The sequence below is a fragment of the Bubalus bubalis genome, chromosome 23, assembly GCF_019923935.1.
Source record: "Bubalus bubalis isolate 160015118507 breed Murrah chromosome 23, NDDB_SH_1, whole genome shotgun sequence".
NCBI classification, from domain to species: Eukaryota; Metazoa; Chordata; class Mammalia; order Artiodactyla; family Bovidae; genus Bubalus; species Bubalus bubalis.
This window is the reverse complement of record NC_059179.1, coordinates 43,506,805-43,534,062: the sequence shown is the minus strand read 5'-3', so window position 1 is coordinate 43,534,062 and position 27,258 is coordinate 43,506,805. Positions and strand designations below refer to the sequence as shown.

At 47.7% G+C, this 27,258-nt stretch overlaps 1 protein-coding gene and 1 pseudogene across 2 annotated transcripts in view; one reads left to right on the top strand and one right to left on the bottom strand.

Annotated features, from left to right (window-relative positions):
• Nucleotides 1–4,514: 4,514 nt before the first annotated feature.
• On the top strand, nucleotides 4,515–6,209 carry LOC102412263 (annotated as a pseudogene).
• A 16,093-nt stretch (nucleotides 6,210–22,302) lies between these two features.
• The window catches only part of GPR26 (G protein-coupled receptor 26), a 30,296-nt gene continuing 25,340 nt past the window's right edge, over nucleotides 22,303–27,258 (bottom strand). Inside the window, exons 3-4 of one of the 2 annotated variants that reach the window (XM_044935098.2) lie at nucleotides 26,666–26,937; nucleotides 22,303–23,051 (exon numbers count right to left, since the gene is read on the bottom strand). In XM_044935098.2, coding sequence (XP_044791033.1) covers nucleotides 26,706–26,937 — 232 coding nt within the window. In that variant the 3' untranslated portion in view covers nucleotides 22,303–23,051; nucleotides 26,666–26,705. Of the gene's footprint in view, nucleotides 23,052–23,572; nucleotides 26,938–27,258 lie in introns of those variants that run through there. The other variant, XM_006080415.4, reaches the window with a different exon arrangement.

Here is a 27,258-nt window from a genome sequence, read left to right as displayed (position 1 = left end):
AGTCTGGAGGAGGCTTGGCAAGGTGGCCCCAGGGGACACGGCTTAGAGCTGGACTGTGGAGCCCTGTAGTCAGCCACACAAAAAGCATTCACCCAGTATCTGGCAAGACAGCGGATGTGAACGATCTCTGATTTTAAAAGACCCCACCAATATCCATGCATTGTTATTGGATCACACACTCATCCTTGAGATTGGGGGCTGTAGGGGGCAGGGCTCAGATCTTAGACCCCTTCCTTTCTCAAATTCTGCTCATCTCACACCATTAATGACTCCAAAATTGGTGTCTATGTCCAGACCGCTCCCCTGAACTCAGACCGTCCATTCCTTGCTATGGGACATTCCCACTTAGGAGTTATGGGCATCTCAGACTCAGCCAGCTGAGCCCTGACCTTGCCTCACCCCCGCCTCTCCTACAGCTTTCCCCACAACAAGTCGGTGGAGAGTCCATCCTTCTGGTTGTTCTGGCTAAAAGTCCTGGAGTCATACAGCCTGATTCCCTCTTTCTCTCTTGCCCCCAGACCACCTCCAAGTTCACCTCATTGGTGTTTCTTTTCCAGACAATTCTGGATCTGATGGACAAATATCACTTCATGTCTAGCCGTGGCTGCTACTCTTGCTACTTCTGCCCCACCTCCATCTATTTCTCAATCCAAACAGCCAGAGCGATTCTTTTCAAACCCAAGTCACACCACATCACTCCTTCCACAAGGCCCTCAGTGGCTCCCTCTTTGCATAGATGGAGTAGAGGTCAATACCCTTACTGTGACCCACAGCGGCTGCCAACACCAGCAGCTGGAGGTGAAAACACACACTTTGGTCCCAGGATAGTGGTTCCCAAGCCTAACCAGGCCACCGGATCACCTGCAGTGATCATTCCAGACATGAGTCTGGGGACCAGTCCCAAACCTGCATATCCATGAGAAGTTCCTCGATGGGGATGTTCTGCTGGTATCAGGGCCAGGGCTAGAGTGAGGCACCTAGGGTGTAAATTTTCAGGAAAGTCACTCTGAGGTGCTAATTCAATACCGTCATGGATTTAAAAACGAGCACCTCTTTAAATTCCTGCGACCCCCAGCACCTCACTAGCCTCACCCTCGCCCCAGCCCTGGGTGGTAAGCTTGCTGTTTTTATTGATCTGCTTTCATGCATGCTAAGTTGCTTCAGTAGTGTCTGACTCTGCAGTCCTAAGGACCATAGCCCTCCAGACTCCTCTGTCCATGGGATTCTCCAGGCAAGAATACTGGAGTGGGCTGCCATACCCTCCTCAGGGGATCTTCCTGAGCCAGGGATCAAACCTGCATCTCTTATGTCTCCTGCAGTTTAGAGGAGAAAACAAGCGGGTTCTTTACTACTAGTGCCCCCTGAATCCCAGAGATGCCCTTTCAACTTCCTGCGCCCTCCATCCTGACCTAAAGCAAGTACTCAAACTGCGGACCAGCCCTGCAATCGGATTCACTTCGAATCAGCCATATGCTGTCAGGAGGAAGAGGATCGTTCAGTGGTGGCTGTGTGGGTGTTTTAGGGGACCTGACGACCCTTGTGATGGTAGAGGTTAGACCCCAAGTTTGCATCCACACATGCTACTGACTGGTTGGCAGGAGAAGAAGGGAGGGAAAAACCAGCCAGCTCGGAGGACCGATTTAGTCTTGTAAAATACACCGGAAGAGCAGAGCGTGGGAGTGATCAGCTCCCCACGGTTTGTGGTTGTAAAGGTGCCTGCTTGCTAACATGCCTGGAGAAGTTACTCTGCAGCTACTCTGCAGGATAAATAATAAGACGGTTTCTTGAATCTTACAGGCTGTGGCGGGAGGAAGAGAGGGTGGAATTCTGAAGGAGATGAAAAAATAGTCTGAAAAAGTGAATTTCAGCTTCTTTTGGTTTTTCACATCTTATTTGAGGGACCTTATTGGTGCTAGTGGTAAAGAATCTGCCTGCCAATGCAGGAGACACAAGAGATGTGGGTTGGATTCCCAGGTTAGGAAGATCCCGTGGAGTAGGAAATGGCAACCCATGCTGGTATTCTTGCCTGGAAAATTTCATGGACAGAGGAGCCTGGCGGGCTACCGTCCATGGAGCCACAAAGAGTCAGACACGACTGAGTGGCTGAACACACACACACCAGGAGGACCCTCACACCCTTCCATTTTCTAGTATTTTATTAAAGAAATGCTACAGTTCATCAGAAGTCTGCCTGGAGCAGGAGACCGGCAGTTTTCATGATTTGGGAGGTGAGATGGTTCGTCTTCATCAGCCAGATATTTAATTAAACGCTAACCTAGGTGTTTCTGGAAAGTGGATGTGGTTCACATCTATGCTCAGATGACTGCAAATAAAGGAGATAATTGCCCTCAGTAAGGCCAGGGGTTGCTCATCCAATCAGCAGGAGGCCTGAAGAACAAACGCTGAGGTTTCCCTAAGAGGAAGAAATTCCATCTCAGGACTGTGAGAGCAACTCCTGCCCACGTGTCTGGCCTGCCAGCCCTGTGAACTCAAACTTTCTAGCCCCCGTGATCACAGGCTCTAACTTCTTAGAATAAATCTCTTCATATACTTGGTTTTATTTCCTCGGAGAACCCTGGCTGATACCGGATGCCTTTACATTCCTTTTTTTTTTTTTGCTTTAAATAGATGAAAGGCAAGAATCTGAAAGCCAAGTGACTTCAACAGCACACGCACGCACCTCACACGCTATGAGGCTGGAAAAAGAAGCCTGTGGGCCAGAGAGGAGCTGGAAAGCAGGGACACTAGTCTATTATTTTTTTTAGCTTTATTTAATGTGCAGAGGGGTGCAGCCACTTCACCTGTTGAGGCCCTGCTCTCAGCTCTGCCTTCTGTTCTCTGACTCCCACCTCATCCTGGTCCTCAAATGGTACCTGACCCAGTCTCTGCAGACTCCTCCTGCCTCCGGCCTGGATTATTGAGATGGCTTCTTCCTACTCGTCTTTTTTTTTTTTTTTTTGCCACGTTGTCACTCTTTCTCTAGGAGAAGGCAATGACACCCCACTCCAGTACTCTTGTCTGGAAAATCCCATGGACGGAGGAGCCTGGTTCTGCAGTCCCTGGGGTTGCTGTGAGTTGGACACAACTAAGCGGCTTTGCTTTCACTTTTCACTTTCATCGTTGGAGAAGGAAATGGCAACCCACTCCAGTGTTCCTGCCTGGAGAATCCCAGGGACAGGAGAGCCTGGTGGGCTGCCATCTATGGGGTCGCACAGAGTTGGACACAACTGAAGTGACTTAGCAGCAGCTCTCTTTATCTAAATTTCTCCACTCCTTGGTTTAGGCTCCCATGGTCTTTTCTCTGCACCTTCTCTCTGTTTCTCTCCACCTGCCCCAGAAACGTCCACTGAACACCCATTTGCTGGGTGACCTTGTCACTCAAATAGTTTGAACCACCTCCTAAATCGTGATGCTTCTGAAGCCTTGTCTCCATCCTAGAACCCTCCCCACTTCTTCAAAATCATCCAACCAAGTGCACACTGAATCTCAGACTTGACATATTTACGGTAGACCCATCATTCCCAACCCTGTCCCCCTGAATCTCAGACTTGACATATTTACAGTAGACCCATCATTCCCAACCCTGTGCTCTTGATCACGGCTGGCAGAGTTTCCATCCAGAGCTGGCACCTCTGCTAACAACAAGTCAGTCATTCTTGTTCACACCCGATTTCCTTAAGAGCAATGTAAATGCTTTGACTTTATTGAAGTGATGTAGTTAGATTCCTCTGAGACACGATCATTATTCTTGGCACATGATTTCTGTAATGGGATAGGTGGCTGTCTCTGCCCCTAGATAACACCTGAAAGAAGTAATATGTGCACCTGCGTTTTTAATCAAACTGGAAAATAATAACCAGGGGCAGTCTAGAGGCACAGTGAATGTGTTAGCGGTGCTTCTGGTAAGTTCATGGTGGCGGGCAGCTGGACTGCATCCACGTGAGTCAATGACAGGGCAAGATGAGTGGAGACGGACTCCGCTGGCAGTGCAGTGATTAAGAATCTGTCGGCCGGGGCAGGGGACCCAGGTTCAATCCCTAGTCTGGGAAGATTCCACGTGCTCTGGGGTGACTAAGCCCATGTGCCACAACCACTGAGCACAAGCTCTAGAGCCCGAGCTTCACAACGGGAGAAGGCACCGCGTTGAGGAGCCTGAGCAACGCAACAAAGAGGAGGCCCTGCTCGCCGCCACTAGAGACAGTCCACGCAAACCCTGAAGACCCAGCACAGCCAAAAACGAATGAATGAATGAATTAAAAAAGAAGACCGGTGGAGAACAGAACTCAGAGGGGCCTCAGGCCTTCAAAGGACATGACCTTTGTCCTAATTACAGTGGGAAACCATTGGACGGTTCTGGAAGGGTTGTGAGATGATCAGACTGGAGTTTTTTAGACAATCTGAACTCCGCGTGGGACAGGTATAGATGTGGCCAGAATGGAGCCCAGACTCCAGGCTCTGATTCAGTTGGTCTTGGTAGGCAGAAGGCATCAGGGAGATGTAAAATTCCTCATGTGATGCCTTTTATAACTGCAACCTGGATGGTTTTGCTTTTAGTTTATTTCAACCTCAGTGAAGTGACTCTGCCACTCAAGAATGGGTTTATCAAGGTGTCTGGCTCCAATGGATCACTCTGCACCACACCCCCACCACCCCAAATTCTATCCCTGTTTAACTCCAGGTCCAAGTTGAATATTAGAATGATAATTCAAAGCAAACAAAATCGTTTACGTCATAGATAACCACATTGAAGATCCAGAAGAAAGATAATGTGAAATTCTCTTCTTCATTGGGTACAATTTTTAATGAAAGTGATCAGTCGTTGAGAGACCTGGGTTATCAGAAACATTCCTTCAGTAAGCTTCTGAGTAAGGGCTTGGCTATTGCAGAGACGTGCCACATACTAGGAACACAGCATGTAAAGACAAGTCTGACTCGGTAGATTTGTGAGCAACTAGCTGTGTTATTTGTTTCTACAATGAAATCTGTATGCCTGGCCCTGGGCCATCCACAGCCTCCTAGACCACATGCCAGCCCAGCTTCTTTAGGAAGTTTTTCCTGTGAACAGCAATTTGGATGAAGAACTAGATGAGTATGTTCAAAACTAACTCCTTGGAAAAATTGAAGTAATAAATACAAAGCATGGGGGGTTGATCTGAGGATGAAAGGACCAGAGCAACTGTGATGTGACTGAGCCTTTGCTGTCTGACATCCAGGAGGACTGGGTGCCTGGTGACCAACACCATCAGTGTTGACACTCACCTCAGTTCAATCCCCGGTGTTGTGGGGAGGATTCAACAGAGGGCTACCCTTCAGAGGGGATCTCATTCCCTTCTCCAAGCTTGGAGGACCAGCAGGAGCTACTTTACCAATGAAATCACCTACAGTGCTGGAGAATTGTTTGCCTTGAACAGAAACTATTTCATTGAACTGGACGGTGACGATGGCACAAATATCTGGGAAGGAGAAAATTTAGAAATACCATGTCAGATTTGGGTGGTGGAGGTCAACTCTTCTTCATCCCTCACTCTAAAGTCGGACACATATTTGGAAAAAGGCGACCATATGGTTCTCCTGAAGGTCAGGATATCATGACATGCATGAGCAGACTGGTTCATGTTTAGCTGGATGAATATGAGAAGTAGTACTTTTCCATAAGACCTGACCTGGGGTCCAAAAGCTTTGGAAATATCAATAAGCATGTTGAATTGAGGAGGAAGTTGGGTTGTAAATCACTTCAGTGATATTTGGATAATGTTTACCAAGAGATGCATATATCTGAGCCCCATGCCAAACCCTTGCAACCCAATTTTATCAATAGAAGGCAGAAACCTCCCCAGAGCTGTTCAATGGGAGAAGCTCTATCACCTCCAGATGAGTAAGTGGTGACTCAGGGCTGCCTAAGTCAGGAAGGAGGCCTAGGAGTGCTCAAGGGGTGTGGCTACGGTGACCCAAGTCTGATCTGAATTTATAATGAAGAGCATGGATTGGTTTTAAATAATCTCCCTTGGCTGGATATGTCAGAAACACGTTTATCAGGAGGCTCATGAAGTGTCATGGGTCAGGAGGGGCCCAGCAGTTGACTTTGGGAAGAATAATCGGCTGTGCCAGGAGTCAGTTGGACAGTGCCTGAGAGTGGTTGATCTCCTGAGTCCCAAAGGCTGTGTTGCTGTGTTGGCACCTCCTGACAATGGTGGCATTTGGAGGGTTAAAGTGGACACTGTGGCTGGAATGGTGACTCATCACACCTGTCCTCCTTGGACAGAGGTGCCTGGGAAGATTAGCGGAGGCAAGACAGCAGATACACCGGGGACTGGAGCACAGAGGGACCACCAGGAGGTGAAGAAGTAGTCTTCACCAAGACGTTAAAGTCACTTCTGAGCTGCTGTTAAAGAACTTTTTTGCTTATGACAGAAAACCAGAATACAATTTCAACTCGATAAAGAGTCAAGTTTGTAGAGAAGGACAAAACCCAGGAAATTGACATGCTTATTCAAATCTATTTATGCTTCTTTATTTAAATCCATTTTAATAATGGAAGGGCATTTATCTGATCAGAAATTGTTATGATTTCCTTTCTTAGAAGACTTCATAGGAGACATTTTTTCACTTCTATTATCATGTTCTAAATAGATAATTTTAAACAGATTGCATCCACATTACCTTCAACTCCAGAAGGCATCGTTTATAAGATTATATTTAAGAGGCAGTTAACTATTATAAATTATGTGATGAATTATAGGACTATCTACATTTAAAGGATCCTTTTTATTACTAAAATAAATAGTCGCTCAGTCGTGTCCTACTCTTTGTGACCCCATGGACTGTAGCCACCTGGCTCCGCTGTCCATGGAATTTTCCAGGCAAGAATACTGGAGTGGGTAGACTTTCCCTTCTTCAGGGGATCTTCCCAACCCAGGGATTGACCTGGGTCACCTGCATTGCAGGCAGATGCTTTACTGGCTGAGCCACCAGGGAAGTGGTTTTTATTACTAAAAAATAATAGTATGGAACTAGGTGAAATTTCCTGCATTATATTAAGTCCTCCAAAACCTGAGACCCTGTTATAGCCCCACAAGAAAAATTCCTGCAGGGACTTCCCTGGTGGTCTAGTGGTTAAGAATCCACCTGCCAGTGCAGGGGACATGGGTTCAGTCCCTGGCCTGGGATGAGCTCACATGCCACGGGACACCTAAGCCCAAGGGCCCTAGAGCCCATGGTCCACAAGAGAAGCCACTGCAATGAGCAGCCCACTCCCCACAACGACAGTAGCCCCCACTCGCCATGACTAGAGAAAGCCCACATGAAGCAATGAAGATGCAGTGCAACCAAAAATAAATTAATAAAAATTTTTTATTAAAAAAGGAAAGATTCCTGTAGCCTGAGCTTCTTCAGCCCAGCAGCCACAGAGAACTCGCTCCTCACCGAGGCAACCTGGTTCTCCTTCAGGCTGCTCTGATGTTGGAAAATTCTTCCTTATTTCAAAGACCAATCTTCTCCATGGGTTAAGCCTTGCCTCCACACAGAGCACACATTCCAGTTCTTTTAACAGCCCCACCCATGAGCTGGTGTCAGGGACCTCTGTTTCCTTCCCTTTAATCTTCTTTTTATTTACTATATTATGAAGGCACGTGAGAGTATAAAAGTAAGATGAAGGGCAAATAAGCCAGACCTCCAGGCTCTGGAGTCCTCCCCCAAGAGACAGTCATGTTACCACTTCCTATCTTTTCAAGAGAATTCTGTGCACTTGCAAAGTATACACATTATTTTTTTAGGCAAAAGTATGACATACACTATTCTGTACCTTGCTTTTCTTGAACCTAATAATAAATTTTGGAGATGATTTCACATCAGAATTTAAAGCCCCACCTGACTCTTTTAAAACTGCATTTCATTAAACCAGTCCCCTGTTGATGGACACTAGGTAGCTTCCAATCTTTTGCTCCTGCAAGCGAATCAACCATGAATATCTTTGCATTGCATACCCCTCTTCGTGCAGGTTATCTGTATGATAAGTTTGCTGCTGCTGCTGCTGCTGCTAAGTCGCTTCAGTAGTGTCCGACTCTGTGCCACCCCATAGACGGCAGCCCACCAGGCTCCCCCGTCCCTGGGATTCTCCAGGCAAGAACACTGGAGTGGGTTGCCATTTCCTTCTCCAGTGCATGAAAGTGAAAAGTGAAAGTGAAGTCACTTCAGTCGTGTCCAACTCTTGGAGACCCAATGGACTGCAGCCCACCGGGCTCCTCCATCCATGGGATTAGAGCAATGCAATTGCTCGATCGAAAGATACGTGCATTTAAAATTTTAATGCACATTGCCAAATTGTCACCCAATGAAGTGGCACCAGTGTGCTCTCCACCAGCAAGGTCGGTGAGTGCCTGCTGTCTCTTACGGTTAGGAGATGAGCCAGTTTATAATGCTGTCTTGGAACTGTCTTTCCCTGAACTGAACCCACTGTTTCTGTGTGACCCAATGACCTCAGTGAATATAAAACGTCCTCTCTCATGCGAGTTACTCTACTTGTCATTAAAAAAAAAAACAACAAAAAAACTTCAACACCAAAGCTGCCATTGTGACCAGGGCCACATCGATGACATTTAGTCATTAAGCTCTGTTCTGCAGTGTAGCTGCTGACAAGTTTCTGCCTTTTGGGGGCTGGGCTTTTGGATTTTTGTATGCAAGTTGCAGAAGTTTTCCATATACCTGTGTATTTTTTTCTTTTTGCTGGTGTAGCCAGTTGCACAAATTTGGCATCTTAGAGCAACACAGACTTATTGTCTTCTAGATGTGTCACTCCCAAGTCCAAAGTGAGTCTCAATGGGCTAAATCCAGACGTCAGGACTGCGTTCTCTCTGGATGTCCTAGGGGAGAACCCACTCGCCTTCTCCAGCTTCCAGAGGCTGACTGCCTCCCAGGGCTCCTTCCTCCACTCAAAGCCAGCAGCTCAGCCTCTTCAGTCTCTCTCTGGCTCTGACCCCTGCTTTCTTTGTCCTTTCCTGACTCTCCCACTTCCATCTTCTTTCCATCTTTTAAGGACCCTATGATTACATTAGGCTTCTCTAAGTAATCCAGGATAATATTCCTGTCTTAAGATCCCCAACTCAATTATATCTGCAAAGTCCCTTATGCCATGTAAAGTAACATATTCAAGGGCTCCAGGGATTATCTTTAGGGAGCCATTATTCTCAGACACTGATCTGCATTAAATACCATCTTGTAGAGGTTAATTGCTTCAAAGACTGTTTGGACATAAATGGGCTTTGAGGGAGGGGCTGGGTATCCTCCCTTCTACAGGGATTTTAAACTAAGTACCAACCAGTATGTGATGTTGAGCTGAGTATCCTTGGAGCTAGAGTGAAGAAGACCAAACAGCTAACAGGTGGGTGGGTGCTTTGCAGTTTATAAAGAGCATTTACATCCATTACCACAGGTATTTCTGTTTGCCACTGTTGGGTGAGGAATCTGCCTGAAGTCATATGGCAGGCACTTGTCGGCGAGATTCTTCAAGCTGCCAAGCTGTAGCTCCTCCCATCCCAGCTACACCAAAGTCATGCTACCAGCCCACACAGAGTCTCCAATAAAAGTCCTGAGAACTTTGTTCCTCTGTGGGTTTCCAGAGTTGCCTGTTCCCATATAAGACCAATTTGATCTCGTTTTACCAGTAAAGATTTACTTAAATACGATCTACTTTAAAATTTTAAAAATTTACTTTACTTTAAAGATACCATTTACTTTAAAGATTTGCTTTACTGGTAAAGGTCTCCTTTTATCAGTTTCTAGAGCTTGTTCTTACACCTTAACTCCCCAGAACTCAGCCTTGTCTGCTGAGCAGTTCTGGCCTGGAACGGTGTTTTCACATCTGTGATGGCACCAGGGAGATGGAGACCCGAAAGGATTGGGACCATGACCGAGGTCACAGGGGACTCAAACCCATGGGTCTCCTCCCACTGAGTCACTCTGTCCCTTCCAGAGAGACAACCCTGAAAAACTAGCAATTCACAAACTCCCCAATAATCTGACCTTCACTTCAGAGGACATTGTGGAGTTCTTGGAAATTGGAGGCTGAGTAGGCAGCCATGAAATGAAAAGACACTTGTTTCTCAGAAGAAAAGCTATGATAAACGGAGGCAGTGTATTAAAAAGCAGAGACATTACTTTGCCGACAAAGGTCCGTATATTCAAAGCTACGGTTTTTCCAGTAGTCAGGTATGGAATTGAGAGTGGGACCATAAAGAAGGCTGAGTGCTGAAGAATGCATGCCTTCAAACTGTGGTGCAGGAGAAGAGTCTTGCAAGTCTCTTGGACAGCAAGGAGATCAAACCAGTCCATCCTAAAGAAAATCAATCCTGAATATTCATTAGAAGGACTGATGCTGAGGCTGAAGCTCCAATACTTTGGCCACCTGATTCAAAAAACTGACTCACTGGAAAAGACCCTGATGCTGGGAAAGACTGAGGGCAGGGGGAGAAGGGAGCAACAGAGGATGAGATGGTTGGCTGGCATCACTGACTCAATAGACATGAGTTTGAGCAAACCTTAGGAGATAGTGAAGGACAGGGAAGCCTGGGGCACTGCAGTCCATAGGGTGGCAGAGTTGGACATGACTTACTGAACAACAAGGAAACTGACATACATGGAGTCCCTACTGTGTGCCAGCACTTCCCAGAGATAGCTCATTTGCTCTTTCTAACAGTTTGGGTGTTCTTATCACCCTTTTACTGATGGTGGCTCTGAGAAGTTAAAAGTCCCAAAGATGGCAATGAGTGGATTCCATACCAAGTCATTCTGATTCCAAAGTCCATGACTTTTCCTCTTGCCCATGCTGAAGGACAAGCTAAGCAGGATTCCAGGTTAAAAAAAAAAAATCTAGCACCTGCTTTATGAGAGTCCGGAGCCCTCAAATGTCCTGGTTAGCTTTGCAGCTGATTGGATGAAAGTGAGTGCAGCTGACGGGAGAGGCAGGGAGGGAAAGTGCAGGCCAAGTGTTCCCTGGCTCGTGTCCAGTGACCTGCAGCCCTGGGAACAGGTGCCAGAACCCTCTCCCAGCCAAAAGGAGAGAAAGGCGGTCCAGGGGTGGGGGGAAAAGTCACAGACAATCCATCAACAGGTAAAGTTACCAAACACTAGCTTGAGAGCTAGAGGCTTGCCCAGAACAGTTCTAAGGACTTGCTCTGATCACCATTTGAGCTAAGCTTCATTTCCATTTTTCCTTCAATTTAGACCCCATCTGCTGCTCTGTTTGCCTGGGCCCACCGCTAGAGACACAGGCATGCAATTATCCAACTCCTACGCGTTTTTCTTGTTCTCTTTCTCTTTGAGTTTAATTTCCATCAGAGGCTCTGCCTTGAGCTTGCTTAAAAACCTGCAATTACGAGAAGGCAGCTAATGAGACCAGGAGCAAACTTCTGTTCTGTGCAGCTATTTTTTTTTTTTTTAATGAGATAAAATGTCAGAGAGAGGGATTTCTATGTTGCTCCCGGTGACTGAAAGGGTCCCCAGCGTTGCAAATAAACAGGCTACAATTAGCATATGTAGGGAGGGGTTCAGTTCAGTTTAGTACTGTTGCTCAGTCATGTCCGACTCTTTGCGACCCCATGAATCGCAGCACGCCAGGCCTCCCTGTCCATCACCAACTCCCGGAGTTTACCCAAACTCACGTCCATCGAGTCAGTGATGCCATCCAGCCATCTCATCCTTTGTCGTCCCCTTCTCCTCCTGCCCCCAATCCCTCCCAGCATCAGGGTCTTTTCCAATGAGTCAACTCTTCGCATGAGGTGGCCCAAGTATTGGAGTTTAAGCTTCAGCATCAGTCCTTTCAATGAATACCCAGGCTGATCTCCCTTAGGATGGACTGGTTGGATCTCCTTGCAGTCCAAGGGACTCTCAAGAGTCTTGTCCAACACTGCAGTTCAAAAGGATCAATACTTCGGCGCTCAGCTTTCTTCACAGTCCAACTCTCACATCCATACATGACCACTGGAAAAACCATAGCCTTGACTAGGTAGACTTTTGTTGGCAAAGTAATGTCTCTGCTTTTTAATATGCTGTCTAGGTTGGTCATATGTAGGGGTTAGAGGGTGGTAATTCTCGCCCCTGGGGTCCTTGGGCTTCTTGACCTTTCCCGAGATGTAACTGGCAAGGTCAGTTACATAACTGGCTCTTGACTGGCTGAAGATCCACTGGCCAGGTCATGGTCAACAGATAAACACCCAGAAAGGTCACTGCCTGTGGCAGCAAGGCTCTGACCTCGGGCACACAGCTGTGTTTCCGAGAGCAGCTTGTTTTCTCACGCACATTATGGGGTAATGACTGGGATTGTGGAAACTGCAAACAGCATGTGTCATAATGAGTATTTTGACTTGGAATGCAGCTTTCTGAGCGGCTCCCGGTGTCTGCAGAAACTCAAGAAGTGACAGAAAAAAAAAAAATCTGTCATGAAAGCGCCTCTCACGCAGTATAGCTGATAATGGAAATTCAATTGCAGGAGCATTTATTTAGTGCCTGCTATGTACCTGGCTCTGGGCTGAGCGCTTGGGATATAGAAATGAGTAAGATGCAGCCGCTGACCTTCTTTGGACCTAACAGAGAGAATTGGAGAGCTAAAATGATGCTTTACCTAAGGAAGTCCCCCTGCCATCCCCTCCCTTGCCCCGCATCCCTTAGGTCTAGATTTTCCCAACGAAAAGGAAAGATTGGGTCAAGGCTTACAGTTTTCCTTGAACTAGCACCTGTTTGAAGTCCGTTCTCCCGCCCCAAGGGAAGAACATTCTCCTGCCCTCCTGTCTGCCCACCACACCACAAAAGCCCAGTACAGGCTGCAGAGGTCCCCGCCCAGCCCCTTCCAGGGCACAGCGGGGTATGGCTCAGGGCTATGGTCCCTGATCCTGGCCACACACTGGAGGGCCTGGGTTGCTTAGCAACAAGGCAGACACCAGGCCCCTGGGCAGAGGTTCTGATGTGCAGGTTTGGGACTGGCCCCAGAAGTTGTGTTTAGAACAATTGCTGCAGGGGATTCTGGTACCTGGTCAGGTTTGGGAACCACTAACCAAAGACCAAAGTCGTGTTTTGTCACCTCCAGCTGGTAATGTAGTCTGGTGCCTCCTCTCTTCTCCTCCTCCTTCCCTTTCTCCCATCTATAAAATATGTCTGGTGATCTCCGAGGCCCACCCTACCTCTAACCACCTGTGTGTCCAGAGACAGGCTTCCTGGGAGCCCCTGTGATGCCGGGCCTCCTTCACACCCCGCGTCTCAGGGGAGGACAGAGCGGGCCAGCCTGAACCTGAATCAGGTCCCAGCCCCTTCACCTGCTTCCTGGTGACCCAAGCCGGGTCCACTCCCCTCCTTGGGCCTTAGTCCAGGGTAAACCTGTCAGGAATTTCAGCAGGTAACCACCACTTTGTGTTTCTTTTCCTTGGGGAATTTTTCAGGGCAGAAAGCAAAGCACTTTGAAGGCAAAGCTGGGGGCCCTGGGTGGAGGCCACCTTCGAGGGCAGGGAGAGCCAGGGAGAGCCAGAGGGCCGGCTGCGGTGGGGAAGGCTCTGAGGGTGGTCCTGTCCTGCCATCGTGATGTAACCCACCTGGGGGCACTGGAACAGCGTGAGAGGTGAGAGGGAGGGTCTGCCTTGTGTCCAGCCTGCCTCCAGGAGAGCCTGGACACCAGTTCACACCACTCTGAACTCAGCCAACCCATCCTTAGGCCAGTGCTCGAGTTTCTGCAGGAGCTGAGCACTCCAGAGTAGAGAAAGTCCATGAGACCCCCCCCTCATTGTACCCCATTTCTGAGAAGCTACTTAAAAGAGAAGGGAGGTTAAACTAGCCCTCCATGAGACTTCTAGATGGACCCTCCTCATGCCCTTGTTGCCTATCCCCCAAACTGCATTTCACAGACAGAATCCAGTCTATGAATTTGGGTGAAAATATCCTTGTTTTCACTAAAATTTAAGCATTATCTTCAATTACTAGATTATAGGGGGAGTTAGTCAGCCTATGACTTTATCCACCAATGGAAATCACAGGTAACTTCACATCATTTTATAGTTGATACGGATATTCCAAGGAGATCAAACCAGTCAGTCCCAAAGGAAATCAACCTTGAATATTCATTGGAAGGACTGATGCTGAAGCTGAAGCTCCAGGAGTTTGGCCATCTGATGCAAAGAACTGACTCACTGGAAAAGACCCTGATTCTGGGAATGATTGAAGGCAGGAGGAGAAGGGATGATAGAGGATGAGATGGTTGGATGGCATCACCAACTCTATGGACATGAGTTTGAGCAAACTCTGGGAGACGGTGAAGGACAGGGGAGCCTGGCGTGCCACCGTCCATGGGCTATTAATGTGTTAATAGCTTTTGCTATTAATGTGTTAATAGCAAAGCACATATGTCACTATACTGCAAACATATATGAAAATATTTTGGCAAAATTTTAATATGATTGTTTTCTTTCAAAATATTATCTATTCATTCATTTAAAAAAAATGTTATTTGGATGAGCCCACAGGGTTCGCAGGTTGCCAACAAGTCCACCGTACATTAAACTTTAAGGATTCCACTTCTGAAGTCATCTTAAGATGACTCTGAAATGGGGCATTGTGGAAAAGTGAAGAATTCTCAATAATGGTAAAAAAAAAAAAATTCTGAGTATTTGTCAAGATTTCCAGGAGCTAGAATAGATCCTAGAGATATATAACTTCACTTGTTAAATTGACATTATTCAGCTTTAATTTATATGAAATAAAATGCATCTTTTTTGTTTTTTTTACCATATGCTCACTGTTTAAAAATTGTGGCAAAAAACAAATAACATAAGCATTACCATGTTAACCATTTTCAAGTGTACAGTTCAGCTGTGTTAAACATACTCATGTCGTTATGTAAAATGCACTGATTAGAAGCATGCAGTTTGATTAGTTAAGACAATATACCTGAGAACCACCACTACAATTAAATGCACAGTATTTCTATCACTCCCAAAATGGTTTTTTGTGCCTCTTTATTGCGTCCACTACCCCAAACCTAAGTAAATGTCAATTTACTTTTTGTCACTATATAGACTGCTGCTGCTGCTGCTAAGTCGCTTCAGTTGTGTCCGACTCTGTGCGACCCCATGGACGGCAGCCCACCAGGCTCCCCTGTCCCTGGGATTCTCCAGGCAAGAACACTGGAGTGGGTTGACATTTCCTTCTCCAATGCACGGAAGTGAAAAGTGAAAGTAAAGTCGCTCAGTCGTGTCGGACTCCTAGTGACCCCATGGACTGCAGCCCACCAGGCTCCTCCGTCCATGGGATTTGCCAGGAAAGAATACTGGAGTGGGTTGCCATTGCCTTCTCCCACTATAGACTAGTCCTTTCTTTTTTGAGTCAACCATTTCACAAACATGGAATCCTACAAAATATACCCGAACTGCTTGTCCGCCTGTTGATGAATGTGTGGGTTGTGTCAAGTTTTGGATTATCACAAATTTACTATGAACACTACTGGCATGTCTTTCTGTAGACACATGTTTTCATTTATCCTAGGAAAGAATCCAGGTGTGGAGTCACTGGGTTATGTGATAAGTGTATGTTTACCTTTATAAGAAACGACCAAACTGTTTTCCGAAAAGCTTGCATCATTCTGCGTTCCCAGCAATCATGTATGGGAGCCCCAGTGGTTTCTCTTCTTCCCAATACTGGGTACTCTTGGTCTCTAATTTCAGCCATTCCCTGTGTGCTGGCATCTCATCGTGGTTTCAGTTTGCACTGTCCTGACAGCTAATAACGCTGACTGTCTTTTTGTGTCTGTGAGCCATGAGAGACTTCTTTGGAGGAGTCTAACTCTTTTGCCCTTTCTTATTGGGCTGTCTTATACAATCTGGATACCATTTTTTTTTTTTTTGCTAGACACATGTATTGCAAATATTTTCCCCATTCTGTAGCTTGTTTTCATTTTCTTAATGGTGTTCTGATGCAGACAATTCATCAGATTTTTATTTTATGGTCATGCCTTTCGTATTCTATCAAAGACATCTTTGCCCCAAAGTTAAAAAGATTTTATCCTACATTTTCTTCTGGAAGTTTTATATTTGTAAACTTTATGTTTGGGTCGATAACGTGTTTCAGGGCTTCCCAGGTGGAGCCAGAGGTAAAGAAATTGCCTGCCAATGCAGGAGACAAGAGATGAGGGTTCAGTCCCTGTTTCAGGAAGATCCCCTGGGGCAGGGCATGGGAACCAACTCCAATATTCTTGCCTGGAGAATCCCATGGACAGAGGAGCCTGGCGGGCTACAGTCCATGGGGTCGCAAAGAGTTGGACATGATTTTGCATGCATGCACAGTGCCCAGGATGGAGTATGGGACAAAAGTGTATTATTTCTTTTGGCATGTGAATGTTCAGATCTTTGAGCACCATTTGATGAAAAGACTCTCCTTTCCCTGTTGAGCTCTCTTAGCACCTTTGTTGAAATCAGTGGACCATATAGGTGGGGTCTATCTCTGGACTCTCTATGCTTTCCCACTGACATACATCTAACCTTATACTACGTGTGCGTGCATGCTAAGTCACTTTAGTTGTGTCCAACACTGGGATCGAATTCCCATCTCTTATGTCTCCTGCACTGGCAGGAGGATTCTTTACAAATTGCGCCTCCTGGGAATTTAGAGCTGAGAGAGGAAAAAGCCTTGTACAAGGTCAAATCAAATAAGCCAGAGGTCAAGATGGAATGTGGCTTGTGTAAATATTCATTTTTATTCAAGTTTTCCTTTCCATTGGCAATATCAGCACTGCCCATAGTGGCATCCACCAACCATCGTGAGAAAAAGTAGTGCTACCCATGCTCAGTGGCCCCAGTCGCGTCCGACTCTGCAACCCTATGCACTGTAGCCCACCAGGCTCCTCTGTTTGTTATCTACTAAATACTCATTTTTAACTCCTGTTGGGAGTCAGCAAAGAGGGACACAGTGAAGAGTAGCAGGATACCGATGCTCGGGGACTCTGCTAGGACTGGGAGAGGTGGATCTGGCTTTTCATGGAGCAGCCCTGTGACCTCACACAAGCTGATCCACCCCTGTAGGTTCCTGTGTCGGTCTGGATTCTCCAGAGAAACAGAAGCACACACACGTATCTTTGTATGTACGAAAGGAAACTTATTATAAGGAATTGGCTCGTGCAATTATGGAGGCTGGAAAGTCCCCACAGTGTGCTATCTGCAAGCAGGGAGGATGGTGGTGTCATTCAGTTCAAGTTCAGAGTCCTGAGAACCAGTGGGGTGCTGAGGGCAGGAGAAAAGCCATGTCTCAGCTCAAGCGATCAGGCAGGAAGGAGTAAATTTCTCTTTCTTCCTTTTTGATCTATTTCGGCCCTCAGTGGGCTTTCCTGGTGGCTCAGATGGTAAAGAATCCACCTGCAATGTGGTAGACCTGGGTTCGATCCCTGGGTTGAGAAGATCCCCTGGAGAAGGGCATGGAAACCCACTCCAATATTCTTGCCTGGAAAATCCCCATGGACAGAGGAGCCTGGCGGGCTACATACAGTCCATGGGGGTTGCAAAGACTCTAATACGACTGAACGATTAAGCATAGCACAGCACAGGCCTTCGGTGGATTGAATGATGCCCACCCACACTGAAGAGGGTAAACCAATTGACTGAGCCCACCTAGTCAAATGTTACTTTCATCCAGAAACACTCTCAGACTCACCCAGAAAATAACCACATCACATCACGTAGTCGCTCAGTCGTGTCCAACTCTTTGCCACCCTGTGGCCTGCCAGGCTCCTCTGTCCATGGGATTTTCCAGGCAAGAATACTGGAGTGGGTTGCCAGTTCCTTCTCCAGGGGATTTTCCTGACACAGAAATTGAGGCCAGGTTTCCTGCATTGTAGGGAGTTTCTTTACCAGAAAATAATGTTTAGCCAAATATCTGGATATGATCCAGTCAAGTTGATACATTAAACTAACCATCACAGTTCCTCAACTGAAATATGGGGTAAGAATTAAGCCACCCTAGGTCATACAGTAAGTCAGTGCAAATTTATTTCTGATAGTTCTGGAGGCTAGGAATTCCAAGATCAAGGCACCAACAGATTCAGAGTCTGGTGACAGCTTGCTTTTCTAGTTCACAGACAGTGTCTTCTGGTTCACATTGGTGTCCCCCAGTGGCTGAGGGTCAAGAGAGCTCCCTGGGGTCTTATTTGTAAAGGTATCAATCCCATTCGTGAGGGTTACACCCTCATTACCTGCTCGTGACATCACACCGTGGATTAGGGTCAACATATGACTTCTGGCCCCTCTGCTCTGTGTGTCCATGGAACTCTCCAGGCAAGAATGGGTACTCTACTGGAATGGGTACCCATTCCCTTCTCTGGGGATCTTCCCGACCCAGGGATTGAACTCAGGTACTCATGCATTGTAGGCAGATTCTTTGCCATCTGGGCTACCAGGGAAGCACCCCATGAATTCTGGGGGAACACACATTCAGCGTGTGGTAGGTGCCTGGCACAGGGCCCAGCACACTGCAGGCGATCATCAGATGAGGGGCTTCTTCCCTTCGGAGGTCCTTCCTGCTCTCCTTCTGGAATCTGAGCAGCAACGAGTTATCGAGCAAAGCCTAAGTAACTGGGTCAAAAGTGGCCAAGGTTGCCTGGATTGAATATTTGGGAGGGTGGGGGACAGGTCTCCCAGGGTTAGGCAGTCAGTCCCTGGGCAGGTGTGTCTGGGAGGGGTAGCTGCTGGGGGCTTGGGCAGGTACAAAATGGTCCCAAAGGATGAGTGCTATCCCTGGGGGGCTGTGTGAGGGTGAGGGGCATCTGAGGTGGTGATAGTGGGAGAGAAAAGAGGATGCAGAATAGAAGAGAGAAAGATAAACACAAAGAAATATAAACATCTCCCACCACAAAATTATGAAATCGCCATTTCTGACAATTTACTTGTGTGTAATAAAAACTACATTCACACCAGGTCAACAAAGTGTGGATGAGATTTTATAACAGGAGGCTTTATTGGACAGAATCTCAATACATATTTTCCCCTGTAGGAACTCTCAATTCTCTCATAAAAATTTATTACAGCGTTTGATATGTATGCACTAAACACAAGCCATTGTAAACAGAGCAGCAACACTGGCCTTGGATTCTCCAATCCTGAGTCCCACTGCAGCAGAAAACAGCTGTTGGCAAGTGTATCGCAGGAAAGGTTAACAGTGCCACATGGGGCGGGCTTCTGGTAATTATTTTTAATGGAGCTGTACTTCTGTTTAATAAAAGGAGAAAATAAAGCTAAAACTCTGATGGAGACAAACACTATAGAGGACGGTAACATTTTGCCTTGCTTGTTTTATGCTCGGGTTGCAGCTGTTGGTGAACAGTTGCCCATATGCACGCCCGCAGGGAAGCAGAGTCACAGGGGCACACGGTGATGGGCATGTTTGGTCCAGCATAAGCATGCAGATGTCTACCCCTTTTCCTATAGGTTTAACTTCAGAGACAGAACATCGTACAGGAGCCAGGCATTTGCAGCTCCCTCTGTCCCCTTAAAATAAAATATCTTCAGTTTTTCTAAATCCCAGTTTCCAAAAGTATTTTTGAAGCATCTAAAGATAAAGTACATTTCCATGTGGAATGCTGAACTAGCTGGCACCTACCTTAGGCTTCCTGAGTGCAGGCTCCCTTCTGTTCTCTGGACAACCCCCACTCCCCACTGCAAGCTAGGGATAGTGTAAGTCCTCCCACCTCACTTTGCACAACCCCCGCCTCCTCCCAAATAAAGAAGTCTAGTAGCTCAGATGGTAAAGCATCCGCCTACAATGCAGGAGACCCAGGTTCGATCCCAGGGTGGGGAAGATCCCCTGGAGAAGGAAATGGCTACCCACTCCAGTATTCTTGCCTGGAGAATTTCATGGACAGAGGAGCCTGGTGGGTTACAGTCCCTGGGGTTGCAGAGTCGGACACGACTGAGCGACTAATGCACACATGAAAAGTGAAGGAAAGCAAAGAATTCAACTTGGGTGCACTCATAACTTGGAGCTACCAGGGTTCCAAGGGTAGCATCTAACCAGCCTACTGCAGGAAGGTGGGTGGTTCCCATTTGGACAGGGGCAGGATGAACCTGTGTGTGGGAGATGGCCGTGCTCCATTAGGGAGGATGGATGTTCAGACAGGGCAGTGGTTTTTAGTTACTAAATCATGTCCAGCTCTTTGCGACCCCATGGACTGTAGACCACCAGGCTCCTCTGTCTATGGGATTTTCCAGGCAAGAATACTGGAGTGGGTTGCTATTTTCTTCTCAAGGGGATCTTTCCCACCTGGGGATCAAACCTGGGTCTCCTGCATTGCAGGTGGAGCCACCGGGGAATAGGGTGGCTGAAACTGTCCACTGGCATCCGCTCCACAGGACACCACAGCAGAGGGACAGGTTTATGACCTCCAAGGAGCTGCCTCAGCACAATAGACAATGAGCATCCAAACAGCAAAGATCTGAATTCCTTCTTGCAAACTAGCCTAAGAAAACACAGACTGGCCTATCCCAGTGTTTATAAAAATGCCCCGGTTGTAATGAGGGAATGGCAAGGCAGCTCTTTTATTTGTCCCTGGACTTGCAAGGTTCCCCCTGAAGAAATCCTGATGGGGTTGGCGAAACACCGAACTCCTTAAATGTCCCTCAAATCTTCCATACTTGAGGAAGTGTGTTTACACACCTGTAAAACAGGGTCATTGAGGTTTGGAACGATTTCAACTTGCAAGGGAACTTGGCATTCGAATACAGCATGAGCTTTGGTTACTGATAATCCAAGCAAAGAGTTGGCATACATGGCTTGAATGCTGGGCCATGGTGGACTGAGCCTGTGGGGGCTGGTTGTTTGGTATTTTAGGCAGGCAGGAGCCATCTCTCTGATCTGGCCATTGGGAAATGGACTGGCCCAGGTCAATCAGTGCATCATTGTGGTAGCATCTGATACTCCCTAAATGATGCCCCTATGAGTCATCTGGGGTATTTCGGAGGCCTTGATGACTCTAATCTGACTCTAATGATTCAGTGTGGGATTCCTGTCTCCAAATAACAGATTTTAGACTCTTCAAAATGTGAACTTCAGGTTCTATTAAACACGAGCAATCAGGCTGCCCTGGTGGCTCAGTGGTAAAGAATCCACCTGTCAAGGCAGGCTCCATGGGCTCCATCCCCGATCTGGGAAGATCCCACAAGCTGTGGAGCAACTAAGCCTACGCACCACAACTACTGAGCTTGTGCTCTAGAGCCTGGGGGCCACAACTACTGAGCCCATATGCTGCAAGTACTGAAGCCTGTGTGCCTGGAGTCTGTGCTCCACAACAAGGGAAGCCATTGCAGTGAGAAGCCCTGCTCGCTACAACTAGAGAAAAAAGCCCTCAAAGCAATGAAGACCCAGAATAGCCAAAAATAAATAAATGAATATTAAATATGTAAATAAATAAATGTATTAAAAAATACACATGTGCAACCACTGTTCCACGCCAAGGAGTAAGATACTGACTATAGTCACTGGGTCTCCAAGACAAAGGATACAGGAAATGCCCCCAAGTCAGTGTTCCTAAGAGCGCACACGCTCCAAAAGGCACGAACGCAGTCTTTTGAGTCAAAAACTTACATTATTTCAAAAGTCCCTTACATGTGGGTATATGTGATAAACTATCACATGGCTGGGAAAGATTGAAGGCAGGAGGAGAAAGGGGCAACAGAGGATGAGAGGGTTGGATGGCATCACCGACTAGATGGACATGAGTTCTGAGCAAACTCCAGGAGACGGTGAAGGACAGGGAAGCCTGGCATGCTGCAGTCCGTGGGGTGGCAAAGTCAGACACAACTGAGCGACTGAACAACAACATCACACTGCTAAGACTGAGTAGATGCATAATGTTGGAATGTCAGTGCTAAATGCATGTTTACATGACACACCATGTAAGCAAATTGAACACCCCTCGCTCCGCCCTCAGAGACGGGTGTGAGTGTGAAGGGTGGAAGGGTGGCCAAACTTACTTGGCACAAGGTAACTTTTGCAAATCTGGTTGTTTCTGCTGTGGATTCTTCCAGTTGTCCCCAGGGGTTATGGGCCCTGCCCAAGTGGACCCTGTGTCATTATGGAATGTGTACACACCCTTCTGAAGGCATAGCTTCATTCCCTCTCAGGTGTATTATCAGCAGATGCGCCTGGTCAACGAGGTTGGCTTCCTAAGAATGAATCTTGCTTGGCCTCCCAATTCACTGTATAACGTGGATGCTCCACAAAAGAAATACAATAAATTTAGCACCTCCCACCCTCCCACCCACCCTTCCTTCCTTCCTTTCTTCTCTTTCTCTTTCTTCCTTCTCTTTTTCACTAGCTAAATTATATGGATTTTCCCCCATGTCTTCTTTCTAAAAGAGCTCTAATTTTGGAACTCCCAAGTTCAAGACCTTGACATTCTCCCCTGGGTCACAGATCACGTGCACTCTGTCTCAGGAGGCACGTCACCTCCTCAGCACACACCTGATCTCATTCCTGGACACACGTCTAGCTTTCATCCCACCAAACTCCACACCAGACATGTTCACACCTCCTTCGTGTCTTGTCACATGATCTTCCCCAGTGCAGGTTCAGGCCAATGTCACCACCTCTAGGAAACCTTCCCGAACCCTCCTTCCCCACTGTCCAGTGTGCCCTCCCACTGTGCCCCTAGCCCTGTGCACAGCCCACGAGGGCAGCCTCAGCCTCCATTCTCTAGAGTAATCCCGGTCTCCCCAGAGCCTGACCCAGCCCAGGGCTGGACACACAGAGGGTGCTCTGTAAATGTCAAAGTGAGAGGCGGGCATTCCTGCAGTGCTGGGCTGGAATCTGTGGCTGCCGTCGGCTGTTCTCCAACCTCTCCAGAACTCGGTTTCCCTGGACCTTCGCAGGCCACTGTTTTTGAACAGTGATCAGTCCAGGTCAGGCTGAGTGGGGCCTCACGTCCTAGCCACGTTCCTGTCCTGATGCAATTACCTGGGAAGGCAGGCAGTTCCACTCATGGGGATTCCTCTCTCCTAGATAGCTGGTTCCCAGAAATTCCCAGGGCCTGCTCCTTTGACCTGTATGTGTGGAAGGAGGCAGAAAGAGGGCTTTGATTTTGTGGCTGCATCTCAACTGGAGAGGCAGGAGCGAGACTGAGGTCCCTACATCTCTTCCTTCCACCAGCAGGGCAAAGGCAGCTGGCCAGAGGTCAGGCTAGCTCATTGAGGGCTTCATTCCAGAGGCTGTGGATCTTTCAGGAAAGTAGTGGGAGCCCCCAGTACATCCAGGACCTCTCTCCTCCCCCTGGTGCCTGTGGTCCAAAGGACACGAGCGCATGCAAGAATTTTTGGCACCTGATAAAACATCTTCATTAAAATCATAGGTAAATGAGTGGATGCTGAATTGGGGTAAATTCTAAATATGCACAGCCCATGGTCCACCCCACCCCCACAGGGTCACAGTACAGTCCTTCAAAGACATCATCCATGGGCACAGAAGTATGTAGAAGGAGCGCAACCAGGACCTGGATGTGGCCTGATCTTTCCATCCTCTCTCAGAAAGAAAGGCATCGTGAGAAAGGAAACTAATTTCACAAACATGAGGAGAGAGGTTTATTGCTTATGGTGACAGAAGGCTGAGCTGAGTCCTAGAAGGAAGGTACAGTCGGTGTGAGAAGAGTCAAGGCAACTTCCCCTCCTCCCCTACCGCCGTTACTTCTCTGGAAAAGCAGGCAGGCTCTCAGGGAAACATCTTTGGGAGGTCAGCTGATCATGAGACACACAAACCCCAAAAGCCATGACCCTCACCCCCTGTGGGTCCCAGGGCTTGGAAATCCCCTCCTTCAAGAAGCAGCATAAAGAAAAGTTGGAGTTGCAGAGTGACTGAGAAAGACATTGTGGGCAGAGTTTAAACCTACAAGTTCAGAGCACGTTGGGCTAGGAACTGAGCCCTGTATGTGGGTTTAGGATTTGAGATCCTCTCCATTCTAGGCTCTGTTCTCCAGCTTCTTGAAATGCTTTCACACCGAGCCCAGCTGTCCACCAGAGCTCAGGCCTTCAACATCAAGCCTTCCGCTGGGCTGCTGTCAAGGAAGTCATCCCAGGCCCTTCACAGAGATGCAGATCTGGACCTTCCTAAGTTTTACCTGAGAAATCCATGTGACACTTGATAAATTACCAAACGAGGTAGATAATTCTCTTGGGAATAATGAAGCTGGGGAAATTTTGTAGACTGTATACAGATGAATATAAACATTTATCTAAAGGTAATCCTAGCAGAGTTGGTGGATATTGATCACTAATGAAGTGATCTTCTTCTCACTTCTCCTTGGGTTTTGATACGTGTGTCCTAATAATAATGAAAGTACCTAATCAGCTGGCATCTTTGGGGGACTGTCACCATGATGCCAATACAACTGGTTCTGTTGGTTTGTTGGCAGTCCTAAGGTTTAGTATAAATTACGAAATGCCTCTTCTCAACATATGTGGCATTATAGGTGACAGATCTTGTTTTTTAGCTAAAGAAGAGGTGGAAGGGATCAAGTTGCTTCTGGGAGTATAATTTGTTGCCTGCACAGAGCAAGCAGGAAGAGGACTTGACAGTTATTCCTCCAACCTGATGTTGACGAAAACTTATTTGACTGTTTGAATCTGACTATTGACCTCAGCCACTGGTTCACTACTCCTTCGCTGCCCAAAGAGCATTTGTGTGAAAGAGAGACGGTCGGATTCAATGATGCACATTTTCCTGGCTCTTTGCTTGTCTTCGACCTCACTGATGCTTTGGGGGTTGGGACAGCGAAGGGGGAACAGCTGCTTGATGCTAGGAAAGCGCAACAAAAGTGAATACCTGTTGTGATTGAAACCTGAGGGGCCAAAAGTGCTCTGAACCAGAGCAATTTTGTTTCAGGAGCACACAAAGTCCTGTATGGGCAGTGATGTGCTGGGAGATGCTTAGCAATGAGTTTTCAGTGGAGAAAAGGGCCTGGTTTGTAGCCTTTGCTGACTTTCACGGTATAAATATGCCCATTGTGGCTGATTTCAAGCTACCAAGGTGATGCCCCAGAACATGGAACCGGGAAGGGCTGTGTACCACTGGCTCCTCTAAGCAGGTGTGAGCACACCTCCAGCTGCGAAGCGGAGGCGTCGAGGCTTCCAAGGCTACGTCGGTCTCCATGGAAACTTAAAATAGAGACAAGAGTAGGCCAGGCTCAGTGACTTGTTTTCTAAATGAGGAGCTACGGTTAGTAAGATGCCATCTTTTCAAACATGCACACACTTGGCTATTTTTCAATACTGGGGCCACTCCGCAGTGAAAAGCATCAGGTTCTTCCTGGCTGGTCCCTGTGGAACGGGGTCCTCTCTTCTACATCTCCAAAGTCAGGCTGTGCCCAGAAAAGGAAGGGGAGAATGAGCCCTCTGAGCCTTTTGCTCCCATCCTTTCCACCCTGGAGGAGTCACTTGTTAGAGTGAAGGATGGAAAAATAACTGCTCTCAGCATGCACACGTCACTTGAAATGGTAAAAAGGCAAACAGGCAGAGCCTGGCCCACTCGCCTTGTTTTGATGAGAACAAGATGGTGGCTGCTAGTGGATTGGCATAGTTTTCTGGGTTATGGTTTTTGGTAAAAATTCACTGTCCCATCATGGGCCCAGAGCACTTTCTGGATCACCTTGGGAAGCCTCTACTGTCTGTTCATGACTTACAGAAACTAACATATTGAACCCTAGGGATGATGGAACCAGGTGCTTTAAAATCAGGCTAAAAACCTGCTCAGGTCTGTTCTTCTCCAATCACCTCAAAGAACATGCCCGACAAGACACGTGAGACAAGGTGAAATGCTTCCTGCGAATTCAAGTCACAGACTGGGTTTTGGGGACCTGCCAGGCACGTTCCTCTGCCCTCTCCTTGGCTCCAATAGTTATGACATGTGAATTCAGAAGAAGGTGACTTTGGGTCAGACTTCAAAGAACATTATTACATGTAGTACCTGCCTATTGAAAACCATTTTCATGCTAAGGTTGTCTACACACACACACACATACATGTTAGCTTTAGGGCAGGGGGAGGGAAGAGAGAGAGAAAAGGTGAATCCAATAGAACCATGTCTAATGCAACTTGTCAGCCACAGCTGGGTAACACTAGCTGTTAGACATTTTCCCCTTGGGCTTGGGGGCCCGAGGTCCCAGCTGAGCACAACTGAGTTAGTACCAGCTGAATGATATTTGGATTACAGCATCCACCACAGCACATGGCCATGCCAGACCTGGGCCCAAATGGCCACTGCCAACCTCGCTCCCGGGGTGACCGATGGCCCACAGAGGTCACCGCTTCTTTTCAGCATGGAGCCCAATGGTCCCGGGATGCTTAAGCAGGTGGACACCATGCTTCCTCACCTGCCATCAGCATTGTGAGTCCTTGATCATGACCGCACTGGGAGTGACTCCTGGGGAGTCTCTGCTGAGTCTCGGAGCTCAAAGGAGCTTCTCAGAAAGAAAAGCCAGAGCACACAGCACGTGCCTTGGTCATCCTTTGGTGATAAACAGGGGCAGTTCAATGTCTGCCCTGCAGGCACCAGGAACCAGGCTTCAGAGCCGCCCCGAGCCAGGGGTCCAGCATCCCTAGGCTTGGAGGTGGTGGTGGCTGGCGGTGTCCACCCAGGCGCCCCGATCCCGCCCTTCCCTTCTTCTCACCAGCCTCCTCCTTCCAAGCTCTCCAGCGGAGCAACGTCCTTCACTCGGAGACCGGCAGAATGTTCTGGCTGTGGGAGTCCCCGGTGAGGCCGGAGGAGCGGAGCGATCGCCGGTGGAGGACCCGGTTCAGGATCTCTTTGCAGCTCTTGCGGTACTGGTGTCGCAGCAAGGAGTACACGAAGGGGTCAGACGCGGCCTTGCTGTAGGCCAAGCACTTGGACAGCACCCCCCAGTGGGAGCTGATGGGTACTGCAGAGGACAGCTCCACCAGCCTGTGGACGGAGACCGGGAGGATGTCGGGTTATGAGAGCACAGCGGGGCGATGCCCACGCTCCGGCCTGAGCCCCTGACCCCGGCTTCCTGTCGGAGCCCCAAAGTCTCTGACAATGACAACAGCAGTAACAACCATTAAGACGGTGGCCGCCCACCAGGCACTCCCTTTAGGCCAGGCGCTGGGCTAGTGACACGTTTACACGTGAGCCATGGAACCCTGGAAGTTCAGACATCCCCATCGTACAGGTGAGGAAATCGACATCCAAGACGTTAAGTACTTTGCCAGTAAACTGCAAAAGCAGGATTTGAACTCAGGTCTG